We start from the raw sequence: 18,161 nt of genomic DNA, 5'->3' as shown, positions 1-18,161 counted from the left end.
ACTCTTCAGCCTGGGCTTCCATCTCCTACTCAATAGCCTACAGAATGGCCTCTTTGGGTTAATGACATTAAGGATTGTTTCTATTCTATCCCTCTGGATAAGGAGGATATGAAAAGATTTGCCTTTTCAGTACCCAGAATTAATTTAGCTGAGCCTTATAAAAAATATGGACAATTTTGCCACAGGGAATGAAAAACAGCCCTACTATGTGTCAAATGTATGTGGCTACTGTTCTTGCTCCAGTAAGAAAAGCATTTCCAAAAGTTATGTTGTTACATTACATGGATAATATCTTGGAGTGTGCACCCAAGGAGCAAATGTTACAAGCATGTCTACAAAAGACCATAGAAACACTAAGAAATTACAAATTGCATATAGCTCCAGAAAAAATTCAAAGACATGCTCCTTTTAAATATTTAGGATATGAAGTATACCCTAAGATGCTTACAGTACAAAAGCTTTCTTTAAGAACAGAGCAGTTGAACACTTTAAATGATTTTCAAAAATTGATGGATGCGTCCAGTATTTGTTAGGCTAAACTACCTATCAATTACATCCATTATATGAAATTTTAAGGGGAGACAATGCTTTAAACTCACCATGCCAACTTACAAAAGAAGCTCAAGAGGCTTTGAGAGAGGTTGAACTGGTTTTATCCACTGTGGTTGAAAGAATTACTCAAAAATCCTTGGGAATATCAGTTTTTGCTACAAAAGGGGCACCCACAGCAGTCTTTCTTCAAGGAGACAGTGTGATAGAGTGGGTGAATCTCCACAACCAGACTAAAGCCTTACTCCTTACCCGGTGCTTGTGGCTAGAATTTTATTAAAGGCCACTAAGCAAGCAGTACAATTATCTGGGATAAGACCTGACAAGATACATACCTTTTATACCAATGCACAAATTAACATATGCTGTGAAAACATCCCAGAGTGGGAAATTTCCTGGTCACAGTTCCAAATTTTACACACAGGTTTCCATTAAAGATAAACTGGCTATTACATAATTGGAAATGGGTTTTTGAAGAAAAAGTTTCTAAGGTTCCTCTTAAAGGATCAACTATCTTTACAGATGCATCCAAACATAACATTTCTACTGTATACTCTAAAGACTTAACCATACAGAGCAGTCAGAACTCCTTTTCAGTCCACTCAGCAGAATTAATGATATGCAATTATGCTAGCTCTTATTATATAGGAGATGTAAATGTAATATCTGATTCAGCCCATTCAGTATGTGTGATACAAAGAATTGCCAAAGCCCAAATAAAATTTGTAGCATCTATTATATATCAGCTCTTTAAGGAACTTCAAGAGCAAGTAACAAAGCATCCAGGTAAGATTTTATTTCTTGCGTATCCATTCTCATAGTGGACTTCCAGGTCCTATTTTTTATGGAAATTCAAAGATAGCCTTCTAACCATGTTAGCCAATACTCCTTTATTTCAAGCAACCCAAGAATCTCATTCTAAATATCATCAAGCTGCTTGAGCTTTATGCTTGCAATTTGAGATAACAAAAGAGGAAACTAGGAGCTTAGTAAAAGCCTGTACAGCTCGCCTTCCTTTCCACGCTCCTACATTCCCACCCTTGTGGCTTGAGAACTAATGAAATTTGGCAAATGGATATGCCCATTATAAATCTTTTGGTCATCTGTCTTTTATCCATGTTGTAGTAGATACCTTTTCAGGATTTACTTTTGCAATACCAGCAGCAAAAGAGACAGCCCGAGTGGTCACTGAATTCCTTATACAAGCTTTTGCAATAAAAAAGCAATAAAAAGAAATAATGGACTTGCATCTACTTCTAAACATTGTGTACACTTTTGTGCACAGTATTAGATTTTATACACCACTGGCATACCTTTTAATCCTCAAGGACAGGCAATAGTAGAGAGAAGAAACAGAGACATCAAGACACTCCTCTAAAAACTCCTTCTAAAAAAGAAAGGAGGAGCCACAGGTAACCCTAAAGAACTTCTAAATTTAACTCTTTATACTATTAATTTTTTGATTTTTTGTTTGTGGCAGCCTTTTTTGTAGTGGCTAGAAATTGGAAAATGAATGGATGCCCATCAATTGGAGAATGGTTGGGTAAATTGTGGTATATGAATGTTATGGAATATTATTGTTCTGTAAGAAATGACCAGCAGGATGAATACAGAGAGGCTTGGAAAGACTTACATGAACTGATGCTGAGTGAAATGAGCAGAACCAGGAGATCATTATACACTACAACAATGATACTCTATGAGGATGTATTCTAATGGAAGTGGATATCTTCAACAAAGAGAAGACCTAATTCAGTTCCAATTGATCAATGATGGACACAATCAACTATGCCCAGAGAAGGAACACTGGGAAATGAGTGTAAACTGTTTGCATTTTTGTTCTTCTTCCCAGGTTATTTTTACATTCTGAATCCAATTCTCCCTCTGCAACAAGAGAACTGTTTGGTTCTGCACATATATATTGTATCTAGAATATACTATAACATATTTAACATGTATAAGACTGCTTGCCATCTAGGGGAGGGGGGAGGGAAGGAAGGGAAAAGTCAGAACAAAATTGATTGCAAAGGATAACGTTGTAAAAAATTACTCATGCATATGTACTGTCAAAAAAAAGTTATAATTATAAATTTAAAAAAAATTTTTAAAAAGATAAGTGTTTTTAAAAATTTTTCTTAATTTTTGATAAAGATACACTGGCTCCAGGAGACAGGTTTTATAACCCACTGAAAGGACAGTTTCCAGTGCAAGCAGCTCCACTATCTTTAGATGATCGCCAGGTGATATGGAGAGATCCAGAAAGTGGTAAATGGAAGGGATCAATTAGGTTGGGGGAGAGGGTTTGCTTGTATCTCTATAGATGGAGAAGGAATCTGATGGGTGCCAATGAGCCGTACTCACCTAGTCCATCAATGAGAGACAGAGAAGACCCCCTGAAATGAAGGAAAAGACCCAAGAAACACCGGGTGGTTCCATCGCTGACTGTGACCACCAATAAAGAGCATGGAAGTTATGGCAATTGACTCATGAACATCAAAAATTGTTGATGAGATTGCTATAGAATTTCAAAACCAGTAGGAATCATTGGATTCCCTGAAACATGATAAGATTGTCATTTAAAACCAGCATGAATCATTAGATTCCCTGAGACATGATGAGACTGTTGCGGGACTTCAAAACCAGCAGGAATCATTGGATTCCCTGACTTGTGAAGTAATGGGACAATAGTATGGTTTTGGACTATCTCGTGGCTGCTGAAGGTTATTTATATCCCCTCCTTCTAGGACTTCTGGACATGTATCATTCCTCATATTGATTCATGTTGTTTGTTACACATCACTACTAGCCTGTGTTATATTACTATGTGCTTGTGTAATACCTCACATGCTGATGGATTTATGTATACTTATTTCAAGTAAGACCCTTCAGCCCAGAGGAAAGCTGCTAACAATATCTGGTTTGATTCCCCGTTTCCCTTTGATGTTCTCACCTCCCTTCCTGAGAAGTCTGGGAGGGTGTGACCACCTGTGTTCTAAAACAAAAGAAAGTGGGAGTAGAGGCCAGAACTCTAGAAAGGTATACTTGAATCAAGGACAGCAGGACGATAATAGTTAGGCACCTACTCAGTGTGATTGATGGTATAATGGTTCTGTTATCACTCTAGTTGGCATATTCTTAGAGTGATATGGTGATGTAATGGACAGTTGACACATGCTCAGTTAAATACTGAGGTATTTAAGGGTTGAGAGGACTAGGAACAGAGAGACTCTCAGCCACAGACACTCCTTCTTTGACCAGCCTCGTGGTAGCTCTCCTACCTTCATTACTTCTCCGCCTAAAGACCACAGCCCCTCCAAAAAACTAGTGCAGACATTATAGACTAATATCTTAGAGTTAAGTCAGGCATTAAGCCTAGAATAAATCAAACTCAGGAGTAAGGATTCCTTATAAGAGTAAGGATTCTGCACGATGTCCTGACAAGGTCTGTTCATAACTAAGGCTTCTCGAATGGCCTCATTTGAGGGCTATCAGGACTAGTTACGAGGGTCAGGGTGACTGGTGGGTATGGCTAAGACAAACTTATAGGCCTGTATAGTTTGGTTTTTCAAGAAAAAGGATTACAGAATTTAAAGTTGAAGAGATCGTAGAATTTTACTAATCAGGAAATAAGGCAGAGAAGTAGACTTGTTTACAAGGTTGGTAAGTAAATAGTGGAGTTGAGTGAGATTTGAACTCTGGTCTTCTGCCACCAAATTCAGTCTTTTTTCTACTAGGTTGACAGTTTGGTATTTTGGCGTTTTTTTGGTGGGCCTGTGGGCCAAGGCTGTAACTCCATTATGGCCTAAGTATGCCTCTTTCATTCAATACATATTTATTATAAAAGTAAAAAATAATAATAATAATTCATGGCTACAAGTCAACATCTATAATGATCTTTGAGCCCAAGAATACAAAATCTGATACTGCTTCCATTTCTTCTTCCTCTATTTGCCAGGAAGTGATGGGACCAGTTGCCAAGATCAGGTGACAAGATGATCTGGCACTTTCATTTCTTTGAGACTTGCTACATTTTAGAATCATCCACATAATCAAGTGTTTTAGTGTCATCAAGAAGTAGATGTTTGCTTTCCCCATAATCTGTCATATTTGACAAATTTAGTCTTTTATTCTTCTGCCTCTTCAAAAGCCAGCCTACTCTTCTAGTAATTCTTGGTTCACATATTGCTGAGGCTTAGCTTGGAGATAGAATCTTGAGCATAATCTTGCTGGTGAGTGAAATGAGCTCAACCATTTGGTAATTTGAATGTTCCTTGGCATTGCTCTTCTTTAGGATTGGGATATAAACTGATCTTTTCCAAACAATGGCCACTGCTGACATACAATGGTTTTCCATTTTGTTCTCCAGCTCATTTTACAGATGAGGAAACTGAGATAAACAGAATTAAGTGACTTGTCCAGGGTCACACAGCTAATAAGTGTCTAATGCAGGATCTGAACTTAGGTCTTTTCAGATTCAGCACTCTATCCACTGAGCCATCTAACTGTCCAACCCTCTTTTAAAGATAAGGACAGTGAAGCAAAAAGATTTTCCAGTGTCATAAAAGTAGTCAGGATTTGGGGCTGGTTGAACTGAGATCTTCTGAACTCCAGGCCCAGCACTCTATTCACTTTTCCACCTAACTGCTCCCACTACTATACAATTGATCATTGTCCTTTGGTATATGTTAAGATCATATCAGATTTTTTAAAGATATTCTTGATAAATACAATCAGAGAAGTAGATCTGTTCACTGATCTTCTGAGAATTAACATTAAGTGAAGACTAAAAATAAGGAAATGTGCTTGTCAAAATCACTTATTAGAAAAGTAGTCAACATCCAATTCTTCCAGTTATGGAAGAGGTTCCAAATAAGCTCTAAATGCAATAAGTGCCAAGGGATGTCGAAGTCTTCTGAATATTTCTGTTTGTGGATGCTATTATGATTTCCTGATGCCCCAGAATGTTTCTTCTCAGTTGTCATCCTTAACAAAAATATTTTTTTTTCTTAACAATACTGACCATTCTTCGCATCTTCATGATATTGTTCTCTATTCTCCTACTAATCTAGCCATCCCACTACTTATTATCATTCATTTCCCAGTTCTACATCTTGTACAGGGCACTATCCTGGGCCATCCTCTCTTCTCTGCCTCCAATTAAACAATTATCAGGATAAATTCTTGTTTCATTTTTAACAAGTCTCTCTTTTTTAAAAATAGTTTTTATCAGATATATGCATGGGTAATTTTACAACATTGACAATTGCCAAACCTTTTGTTCTAATTTTTCCCCTCCTACCCCCCTACCCTCCTCCCAGATGGCAGGTTGACCAATACATGTTAATATGTTTAACAAGACTCTTTTTACCATGTCAAAGGAACGTCTTTACCCTGGAAGTTCACTCCACCCCAGGACTATTTTTTTCACTAGAAGTACCTTCTGCCAGAGGACTTACTTCCTGGGTGGCTTGTTTTTGTTGATCTCTTTTCAAAAAGGACCAAAATGACATCATTATGTTAGAGTTGAGTTACTGTATAACTGTGACTGATCAGATCAATATGAGCTCAGAATGATCTGCCATAAGTAGGTCACAAAGAGTCCATATGACCATTTGGAGTAGCTTTTCTACTCCATATTGCATATTTCCCATTTTCTTTGGACTAATTTAATTCTGCTTTGCTCATAAAGCGCAGCATCTTCTCTGATGAGAGCACTCCATGATAGGAGGTCCTGTGCCACTTTCTGAGTAGATAACTCTTCCCTAAATGTCCAATTTGAGGAGGAAGCCCAGGCCAACCAACCAAATCTTCACTGCTCTTTCCCAGGTTTACCACTGACTTATTTTCACAGGACTCTCTAACATTAACATCTTCCCTTCCCCCCACAGCTCCCTTTTACATGGTATCTTAATTCATTTGAATTGAAACTTCTTGGAGGCAGATATAGTTTTTTTTTCTATTAGTATTCATATTCCCACAAAATGTTTAATAAATCCTTATAGAATAACTGTTGACTAATTGTCTATAGAAGAATTCATCAGCTTACAGGATTCAATTACAATCAGATGATTTCCAGATCTACATATTTCACCTGTTTCCTAAGAATACAATATCACAAAATACCTGTTAGACATCTTTGCTTAGATTTACCATAGACATCTGAAACTGAATTTTTCCAAAAATAATTCCATCCTCCATCTGATGTCCAACATCCTCTTTCTTTTGTCTTTCCAATCACCTAGGTTCTTATCCCTGTAATCATCTCCACCCATCATTCTGACCTCCATATATAATAAGTTGCCAAGTTTGAGCCACATAACTTGGCCACATAAGGCTCTCACCAATCAAGACAGACCCAAAGGAAGGAATTGTCTAGGGAACAAAATGCTTTGCAAATTTTATCATGTTCTCTATTGTAAATATCAGCTATTACTTTCTTAAAAGGAGAGATAACATGATACAATATAAAGTAATATAATGCCATGTTGTATAAGTAGTCTTTGTAGTAGTTAATGATAACAAAGTTATTCATTGACTCTTACTGTATGAGGTTCTGTGCTAGATTCTGTGGAAAAAAAATTAACAAGTTCCTTAAAGGGAAAAACTTTCTTATCTAGTAATCACAGAATCTCAGAACAAGAAGTCTAAGTCAAATCATTCCTGAACAAGAATTCCAGCTAGCACATATTCAACAAAAGTGATCACTCATTTATGCTTTCAAGACAGTCCCATTTCACTTCTGAATAGCTCTATTTTCTAAGTTTTTCCAAATTGATGTCTTGACAGCATCCACCTATTGCTAGGTCTGCCTTCTGGGAGCATCTTGTTTTACACAGTGCATAACATTGTAGTTCTGTCTGAAAAGTGATTCACATATATTATCTCAGTTTATCATAAGAGTCGGGGAGCTGGTTGCTATTATTATCCCCATTTTACAAATATGGAAACTGAGAAAGTCAGAGACTTAAATGGTTTGGGTGAGGTGACATAACCAATAAGGGTTGAATTCCAGCCTTCCAGGTTCTAAATCAAACTTTCTATTACACTCTAGAAATTGTTTAAACGAACACCTTACATGCATATCTCACTTTAGGTATAATTATAAGGTATATTCCTTAAAAACAAATCTGTGAGATGGATGGCACAACTATTATAGAATATTCTGCAGATGTGAAAACTAAAGCTCAAAGAAATTAAATAATTTTTCCTGAAATACATAGCTGATAAATGTCAACACCAGGATTTTAACATAAGTGTTGTTTCTACCTTTATATTAAATGTTATTGAATGAATATATAAATTAGTGTAGCAATGTATACTGATGGAAATACAAAGTTTATATTATTTCACTCAATGCATTTTGATGCTTCTTGCATCAAGCAATTAAAAATAAGTAGTTTCTACAATTTGTTGTGTCATATAAGAATATGTCTAGTTCTTATCCCTTTATATAAAGGTTTTTGCATTCTGTTCTTAGTAATAAATTTAAATTTAAGAAATATTAAATTGGGGAAAGATAGACACACTAGTACACTGTTGGTGAAGCTATGAATCAGTACAACTATTTAGGAAAACAAATTGTAATTCTGCAAATAAAGTGACTAACATATTCAACCTCATGATCCTGGGATTCCACTATTATATTGACATATCTCAAAACAATGTAAATGGAAAGTACCACTACAATACAATCAACAGCAAAGGTTGGAAAATTACAAATAAGCATAACTCCAAAGCAAAGATATGAGATTTCCTCCCACTCCATCCTATATAGACTTGGGAGATCCAATAGTATAGTTTATGTTTATATTCTGGTCAGAAATCATGAGGGCCTTCTCCTCCAGAATGATTTTTTTAAAAAGGCAAACTAAGACATTTTTTGCCTCAATTCTTACCTAATCTTCAATTACTGAGTGGGCATTGCCTCAGACAAACTGAGACCTGGGAAAGATCTTAACTTAGGTACAGGTCTCCCACTTTATCGAAGGCCAGCCAGTAGTCTTGATTTATGTCTTGCTACTGGATTCTGATGGCTCTGGAGGACAGACTGAAGCTGGTGACCTTGCACAACTCTGCCTTAATTACTTAAATCCAAATCACTTGCAAGCCAAGATATCACCTTCCTGATGTCACTGAACTTTTCAAGAACAAAGGATAAACAATAATAATACTGCAGGTATTTTCAGACTTTCTGACGTACTAATCAGTTTTACTCTGTTTTTTTTTCTCTCCTTTTAAAAAATATTTGTGATACTGTATGTGTCTCTAGTAGGAAGAAACTATAGTAAATAAAAAAAGATCCAATAAAAATTTATTTTATACACACACATACATACATATATACATATATATATATATATATATATATATATACATATATATCAATTGCTATGTCAATTTACTCAAAGGTCATATCTTAAGATAATTTGAAACTTTATAAACCAACAAGTACAAAAGAAAGTTACTAAGTTGCATAAGAAAATATTCAAAAGTTTGGATGTGGAAGATTTAACAGAAAGATTCAAAAGTATGCCAAATGTGGATTCTACCCATGGTAACTAAAAGTAAACCTAATTAAGCTGTAATGCTACAAACAAAGCAAAATTACTTACAAGAATACTGTTTTTCAGATGAAAAAATTAAAAATAAAATTCCTATTGCTAAATGATTACAAATGACTGATCTCATTCAGGTGCATTGTAAAACTTTTTAAACTGGTATTATTCACTTCTTCAAGCCTTATTTTGATTTAAAAAAAAAAAAAACCAATGGTGCTGATTGAAAGACATTTTATAAAGAAACAAATATCATCAAGATTCATTTAGATTATCTGTCTCTTAGCAAAACCAATTAAGTATCTTTTAAAAATTCTATCCTCTCCAATTCTATTCTCCAATTTTTTCTTCAAAACATATGGTGTCTCATATTAGTGACTTCATAGCCCCAATCCACTGCAAATGAGAATGCCTAGCATTTAAGTTCCAATTCATCCACTACCATTCTATTTTACTTTAGGAGTCAGTTTTCTCATCTGTAAATTGAGGAAGTTGAATAAAAATGATCCTTTCCAAAACTGCAGTGTTATGAGTCTGTTCAAATGAGCATTTTAAAGCTAAAAATATCATCATGTTTTGATGAGTGAGGCAGTGTGTTAAGGTGGAATCCTGGTCAAATCCTAGTGTAGACTGAATCTGGAGTCAAAAGGGCTAGTTTCAAAACTTTTAAGATTACTATGAATCGTGGACACATCTACCATGGGATGCTTGTGCACCTAAGATAAGGGAAACAAACACACACACACACACACACACATACACGAGGCAAACAGCCATGTATTCAGGGCCATATGAAGTTTGGGTGAACAGCACCCACTCCTTTTCCCACAAGACTTTTTGAGACAGCATTAAATAATCCTTAAATTTAATAGTCAGAAAGGAGTCGATAGTCAGAAAGAAAGAGAATCTCCAAAGTCCAGCAACTTGCTTTTGCATAACCCCAGGCCTCTTCCTGCTCAATAGCCAATTAGATTTAAGGGTACACTTAATCATTTTACAATGCAAACAAGTAGCTCATAAATGCAAGTTAATAGGTTTCCCCAAGCCTACAAGGAATGGTCCCAGTTCACCCACACTACATAAGTACAATACAAAGAAACAGTACCTAATTTGGGCCTTGTAGCAAAGATAATGATTCTGTGAGATGAAGATGAGGAGGAAGAACTTTCCAAACATGAAAGATGATTTGAATCATCAATCCATGGAGTCAGGAGAAAGAATTTTGAGTTTAAGTACTGTCATTTGACTAAAATGTAGTTCATGAGGGAAGTAGCAAATAAAGTTGTTATGGTAGACGGAAGTCAGATTGTGAAGAGATTTAAATGAAGGGGTTCGTTTCATTTTATCGCAGAGACACTGAGTCACCAAGGATTTGAGATTTTTTTTTTCCTCCTAAACTTGACATCTACAGGAATAAGACTGGCAGCTTTGAGCTGGATGGATTGGATGGGGAAGAAACTTGAAGCAGCAGTCCACAGAAGAGGTGCTGAAGACCTGAACTAGTATACTAGAACTAGAACTAGATAGAGAAAAGAGACCAGATACCAAGAGATGCTGTCACTGAAATAACAAAATTTAACAATTAATTAGATTACATATGACAAAAACTGATGTCTTCAACAGAAATAGGGAAACTGATTTTTTTTCTTAAATATATACTTAACTAGAGATATGTTTTGCTCCTTATCATAAGAGATGAGAAGAACTGGGAAGAGATTGTTAAAAAGAAATCCAGAAGTGAGTTAAAACAATCTTAACTGGAAAGCTAAATGAAAATAAATTCTCCATGTAATTCCATTATCAATTGAAAACTTTGGAATCATTAGTAAAGTCTGCTCAAAAAAATATTAAGAATGATTAGGACAGGAGAAGGGAAATATAATACATACTAGAAAAGATACAGATGCTTTCAATCAAGGCCATTACTCCCCACGTAATTCACTTACCATTAAAAGCTGGATATAAATTTTAAATGTATTTCAATAAAAGGAAAAATTTTAAAACAAAAAAATTGCACCCATCATATGTTAGAGTTCAATATTTATTATTAATATAAAAAGAATAATTAGTTCAATTGTAAACATTGCTGTTGCTTTGAAAATTACATGTTTTTTTAAAATATCAAGGCTACAGATATAAAAAAGATCTATAGTTTTACATGTTTCATCAAATATTAATATGATCACTTATAGTAGGATAATTGTAAAGAATTCCCCCAAATTCCCACTTCTTACTTTTAAGTGCTAAATTTATAGATTAATAAGCAATATCATCTTTAATGAACTTAGTTTACAGTGTAAAAATTGTTTCTTTTTCTACAATTATAATTACTATGTATTCTTAGGAGTTTTGTATAAACCAAAACTCAAATAAACAGACTAGGCAGCAAGATCTAACTATATTAAATTTCAGCTCCTTAAAATGAAAACAAATCAGTTTAAATAAAGGGTGATTTATGCCCTTGTACTACTTCTACCTCTAGACACACTTCTCATTTGTTAATCCTCTACTCTTCTAGACTGCTTCTTCCCTGAGGTCATCAACAACACTAGTGATGAATGTTTAAGGAGAAATACTATGTAGTATTTGCAATACTTACTCTTCCACAAGCAGTTCTAGTTGCTATAATCAATATAATGACATAACAATTGTTGTAAAACAAAAGTATAGATATAGAGACGTCATCTAGTTCAATCACTTCTTATAGATAATGAAAGAGTCCAAGTGAGATTAAATGAGTCACCCAAGGTCAGAAAGAGCAATAGGCATCAGAGGCAAAATTGGAACCTCAATCTTCTGATTCCAAAGCTGCACTATTCCAATGTGTTATCCAAACAGCACCTGAGAGGATCAAAGCCAAAATCCTGGTCATCCTCTTTTAAGGGTTCCCTTATTCTCACTTATAATTTAGCTTCCTCGATGTCATAGTATGTAGTACTATCAACTGTATAAAAATACAAGATCTATCTGAAGTTAGGCTGTTTTATCATCCCATATACCAATAACTTTGCATTACATGCTAGCTATTTGTGCTGTATGGCATAGTTTAAAACAACAGGTTTCCTTTATAGCACCCTTTGAAAATATAAAAAAAGTATATATATGAAAGCAAATAATGAATAAAAAAGGGCATTTTAAAAATGCTTTACCATCCATCATTTTAATATAAGTTTGTAGTCTTTCTCATGGCGGGTGTTTATAGAGATATATATATATATATATATGTATATCTAGACACACACATATACACATATATTAAATTCTGGACAATTCCCAATTTAGAAAATTTATTCAGTGCCCCAGCACTTAGCACAATGCCTATGGTATAGAAAGGATTCAATAAATGCTTGCTGACTTAGCTATTAGTCACCAAAAATCTACATAATTTACAAAATCAATCAATCAACAGGAACAGAAAAGCAGTCATTTCAAAATTCCAAACTTCTTAAATAGCTAATATATAATACAGTAACAATGCTATATATTAAGCCTTCTTTTGCCACTATCTTCTATGAGTAACTCACCCCATCACCTCCTTTTACAACTTTTAAGTGTACAAAACAAATTCCCTCTTATTTAATATTCAGCAAATAGCCCTAAAAAAAAAAAAAAAAAAAGCCTAAAAAAGGGGTTTTAACAAGAAAATTTCCCTGAGAATTCTGGCTATTTCTCCCAAAATACAGAAAAGCACACTACAAGGATTTAAAGAAAATATCAAAGAGACTGGAACTTTAGGAAGAATCACTACTAAAGATCATTTTATAGTTTAAAAATTATTAACTTTTTGGACACTAGTGTTCACTAGAAAAAATTTTAATTACATGACTTTTGAACATGATTCCATTTTATATACAAGTGAAATAAAATCAACTATATTTAACAGAAAACCTATTAAAATTCTTTTAAAATATAGCATAGCATGATCCAAAGTCGTGTGATTTGCCACCATTAATATTCAAACATTTAAAATAGAATATTAACTTTAATCATAAGGCAATAGGTAATAATGAAACTTAAATGATTTCCTTAAATTTATTTTAATCACAGCTTTAAAAAATCTTTGACATTAATTTTTTTCCATTTTGCAGATGGGAAAGGGGAGATACTGGTATTGTATGATTTGCTCAAAATCACAAGGGAAAGTTTCAGAATCATCTTATGAAGCTCAAAGATTACCTCTATTAAGTCCAGATATGACTTTTCACTCCACAATGATACCTATATATTTTTTCATTTCTCTCATGTCATTTTCTAATCCAAGCTTCAATAGCTTTAATTAAACTTAAGCAAAATTAAGAAAAAAATCCAAAAATGTCTTAAGTTACTAGATTTGTAAAATACTCATTTAAAAAGACAACTAAGAAAGTCTATATAGTTACCAAGTTATGTCAATCTTGAGATGTCAATTAATAATCATTACCCTTCACACATTTCTACAGTTAACACATTTCACTGTTGACTGTTTCCAAACAATTAGAAAAAATATTAAACATTAAATGCAAGCATACTTCAAATGTTTAGCTAGAAAACCAATAATTACTAAGAATATTTCAAATTTGCAAATTTATTAGAAATTAAATCTTCATATATAAAGTGTATCCAATTACAAAACTACCAGTATTCTAAAAAGATGGGAAAAAAAAATGTTTTTACTCCAGTGTTCTTCATATACTAAAGTACCTTAAAAAAAAAAAAAAAAAAAGATGCTGAATTTTTTTTTTAAATAACACTCTTTAAATGTAGTTTGTTATAACTTAAGAACTATTTCTCACTTATAATCTAGCTCCCTCGATGTCATAGTATGTAGTACTATCAACTATATAAAAATACAAGATCTATCTGAAGTGAGGCTGTTTTGTCATCCCATGTAACCAATGGGATTTTCTAGATAGGAAAAATGTTTTTAATGTGGAGACCAGTACTTAAAAAGGACATTTGATCAAAATGCACATGAAACACTAGCTCTCCTCCTCCATCAAAATATCTTCTTAGTTACTGCTATATTTAGAAGAATAAAGACTCTCATAACCAGTTCAATCAAGATGATGCTACCAAGCATCCCTCCCCAATTTCAATTACAGAATTCTAAAAAGCATGTTGATAGGTTGATCAAAATGAGTTTTTTAAAAAATACAAATATTCCCCCCCTTTATTCATACGAAGATTAAAATCCCCTGCCAAGTCTATAGGGCAGTGCTGCGCTGATGTTAAAAGTTATTTTAAATTCAATTTTACAATGATTTGAAACACAGCAGGTAACTAGATTTTTTTTTCAACTGCTATCAGTCCTTTTCAATTTCATACTTATGATAAACTTCATTGAAATATGTACCAAAAGGCCTTAGAGACAAGTTATTTTTTGCCTTCAGAGAATTCATCCATCATCTCTTCCTGCACTCTACATGGACTAGGCCTTAAAATTAAGACATTGAATCACACCTGAAAAACCATTTAACAAACCAGAAAATTCCAACCTTGAAAACTAAGTTACTCGCTTAATCCAAGAATAAAATACATTTGCCTGCAAGTTACAAAGACAACACATTCGGGAAAACCTTATAACCATTTCCCCACACACTCACAAAAATAAAAAATTCATGCAGACTTACCCCATTCAAGATACTCAACAATATTTTTCTCTCTTCTCAAAGGGGAATTGTTACATTCATCATAAAGGCAGATGAGTATATCCAGCAATGTCTCCACGCTGAAGCACTGCCCGTTGGTCTGGGCTGGACCGTCCAAAATAAACTGCTCCAGCTGCCTCAAACGCACCTCTCCAGACATGGTTGCTTCGATTTGCGCTGGTCGTCCTTGCAATGACTAGTCCTATCCTTATGCCTGGAACCTAACTTTTAATCATATGGTTGTCGGGTTTTTCTTCGCGTGTTTTTTTTTTTGTTGTTGTTGTTTTGTTTTTTTAAAGAAACCAGTAGTGATTTAAATGACTATCAGTGCAGTCCTAGTGCTGAATTAAAAATCCCACACCGTGACAACCTCACTTCGTTGAAGCCTGTTCAATTTGTCACACACATTTTTTTAATGGGGAAAAGTTGCCTCCCTCCCCCCAAAATATATATATTTTTTACTGCATTTGGGGGAGGGGAATATATTTAAATTTATACTTAAATAACAAAATAATTATTATAATTCAAAGTAAACAACCAAATAGCCAACACATTAAAAAAAAAATCTCCTTCATTCAAAATTCAGCTCATGCAACATAATCCTGAAATTAATCCCGTTGCATCATTAAAGAATAAAGCTCGATCTGCATCAGCAATTCACTTCTCGGAGGGTGGACTGAAAAAAGTAGGGAGAAAACAAAATGTGTAGCCAGGAGGGGAACCCCCGAATCCCGCTGAGAATTCCCCCCACCGATACTGGAATAATGCATCGGGGGCCGATTTCTTCAGGGGCGAAGGTGGGAGGCTGGGGTGGAGGTCTCCGGAGCAGCCCCTGCACGGAGCCCAGCCGAGTCTTTTTCCTCCCGAAGTCGTCTCTCCGCCCCCCCTAAGGCTTTGCAGTCATTCCTATTTCGGTGAGGTTCCCAAGAAAACTCTTCATTTTTCTGCCCCCACTTCTCCTCGGGGGCTGTGGGAGCAAGAGGGAGCGCGAGGAGGGAGGGGGGTGGCGACCGACCCACCCCCGGCTCCCGCGGCACGGGGCTGACTAACCCCACTGACAAACCCCCTCCATGGCTGTCAGTCAGGCCGGCTGTCTGTCTGCGTGTCCGCAAGGCCGCCGAGGTCGTGGTCCGGGCTCTCTGGGCTCCCCCCCGGTAGCGCCGGCCGCGGCCACCGCCTCCCCTTCTTCGTCCTCCTCGGCGTCCTCTCGGTGCCGTTTCCGAGGCTCCCCAGGCCCCCGACTGACGCGCGGACAGACGGAGGGACAGATGGACGGAAGGAAGGGAGCGAGGCGGGGAAGGCTGGGGGCTTTTCTGAATTCAGAGTCCCGAGGCGGCGGCTCCGGAGGCGGCTTTTCTCCCTTCTTCACGCCCCAGAGTTAAGGGCATCTTTCTCTGGGGAGGGAGGTGGCTCGAGCGGAGAAGGAAAAGGAGGAGGAGGAAGAGGAGGAGGGGGAGGGGGAGGAGGAGGAGGAGGAGGAGGAGGAAGGGAGGAGAGATTGAGGCCGTCGCCGCTGCCGCTGCTGCCGCCCCGGCTGCCGCCGCCGCCGCCACTGCTGTGAGAAGGGGGGCGGGGAGCTAAGGCTCAGGCCGCCGCCGCCACCGCGCGAGCTCGCTCCCGACCACTCCCTTCCTTTCCCCTTCCTCCCCCGCCCTTCTTCCTCCTCTCGCGCTCGCGCCGCTTCTCCGAGGCTCGCTCTGCTCGGGCTTCTCCTTTTCCTCCTCCTCCTCCTCCTTCCCAGTCAACACCTCACACCGACGGCGGTGGGCGCGGAGGAGTCCAGAGCCAACATGGCGGCAGCCGCCACACACACCCCCGCCCCCCGCCTTTCCCACTCCGCCCCCCCCCACCTCCCCGCTCGCCTCGAGTCCGTTCGAAGGCCTCGAGCGAGCGGCCGACGGAGCTCTGGGCACGCGCCGCTGCGGAGCAGAGGGCACGGAGAGCGGCGGGCGCGCGAGGTGGCGGGGAGGGAGGGGGCTGAGGAATGGGATCGGGAGGGATGGGGAAGAAGGCAGCTCGCTGATGCTGCGGCAGTTACAGCGCGGAATGCAGGGATACGGGAGGACTCGGTGGGGGGAGGCTCGGAGGAGGTTAGGCGGCTGGAGGATGGGTGAGCCGAGGCCGGCCCCTCGGGCTCGCCCAGGGCCCCCAAGCACGGGCTGCAGAAGCGGCTGCAAGAGCGGGCGCCCCGAGCTGACGCTGCTCGGGATCTTTTCCCGTTGCCCCCCGTTTGCCGGCAGCTGCTTTTTGGGGGTCTTCACACTAGACATCCTCTTCCCGCGGTGATCCCACCTTCAAGGACCGCCCCTACTGCAGCAACAGCGCCGGGTCCGTGACCGGCCTCCCCTCTCCTACGCTCACCCCTCAACATCCGAACCCCCCAATTCTCCCCAAAGGTTCATAATTCCCCAAACGCTTAATTACTGTTACAAAAAAAGCGCAGAACTGGCATTTGCATCGGGCCTACTCTATTCGAGGCTTTACAAATGCATATCTCAGTTCATCTTCACTGTAATCTAGAAAAGTCGATGCCGTTATTAGCCCCATTTTACAGTTGAGGAAACTGAGGTAAACAAATTTTAAAACTTGCCCGGAGTCACATGGTTAGTGAATGTTGAAAACTGAGCGCTTCTTGAATACTCTTTTGTCTCATTTTTGGAGCAAAAATAGTGATGGAATACAAGTGTAAGCAACAAACATCCAGCTGCTTGCATAGTCTGGGCAAAATGAATTTTTCATACTTTATTTTTCACTTGGGAGTTTTTTTAATATCTAGCAGGTACCTAGTAAACGTCTGCTGAATAAACTTTTTTTCCAAATAACAGATGAAGAATACTGTCAAGAAATAAGTGCTGCCTAAAGTTATTCGAGCATGAAATAATGAAAAGAGACCTAGAATTGAAACCAGAAGTCCTGGGTTTGAATCCCGGCTGTTAAGCGGTGTGTGTGACCTTAAGAAAGTAATTTTCTCTCCACGCCCCAGTTTCTTCTATAGTAAAATGGATCTGAACTAGATACCTAAAGTTAAATCTTCAGTCTTTTTATTTTTCACAATAAATAAACAAACAAACAAACAAACAAACAAACAAATAAATAAATGAATGAATGAATGAATGAATGAATGAATGAATGAATAAATAAGTTTCCCTGTTTCATAATATATATGGCACACCTATTGTAGTCATACATGGTTATATTCTTAGAATTATATTTTAACCCTCCTTCCTTCATTCCCCACATCCAATTAGTTGCCAAGCCCTATCGGTTTTATCTCTAAAATATCTTTTACATCAACTCATTCCTTTATAATTTCCAGAGCCAACACCCTACTTTAAGCTCTCATTACTTCTAAACTACACTATTGCAAAAGCCTTCTAATCAGACTCAGTGTATACATTCTCTTCCTGCTCTGATTCATCCTTCATGCTGA

At 37.5% G+C, this 18,161-nt stretch overlaps 1 protein-coding gene across 10 annotated transcripts in view; it reads right to left on the bottom strand.

The window, feature by feature from the left end:
- CDC42BPA (CDC42 binding protein kinase alpha) overlaps positions 1 to 16,359 on the bottom strand; it is a 328,754-nt gene extending 312,395 nt beyond the window's left edge. For all 10 annotated transcript variants that reach the window (XM_074262585.1, XM_074262586.1, XM_074262589.1 and 7 more), the window contains exon 1: positions 14,714 to 16,359. In XM_074262585.1, the coding sequence (XP_074118686.1) occupies positions 14,714 to 14,891 (178 nt within the window). In that variant the 5' untranslated portion in view covers positions 14,892 to 16,359. The remainder of the gene's footprint in view (positions 1 to 14,713) is intronic.
- Between the last annotated feature and the right edge of the window lie 1,802 nt (positions 16,360 to 18,161).

This window comes from Sminthopsis crassicaudata, chromosome 4, assembly GCF_048593235.1.
Source record: "Sminthopsis crassicaudata isolate SCR6 chromosome 4, ASM4859323v1, whole genome shotgun sequence".
Lineage (NCBI taxonomy): Eukaryota > Metazoa > Chordata > Mammalia > Dasyuromorphia > Dasyuridae > Sminthopsis > Sminthopsis crassicaudata.
This window is presented reverse-complemented; position numbering and strand designations above follow the sequence as displayed.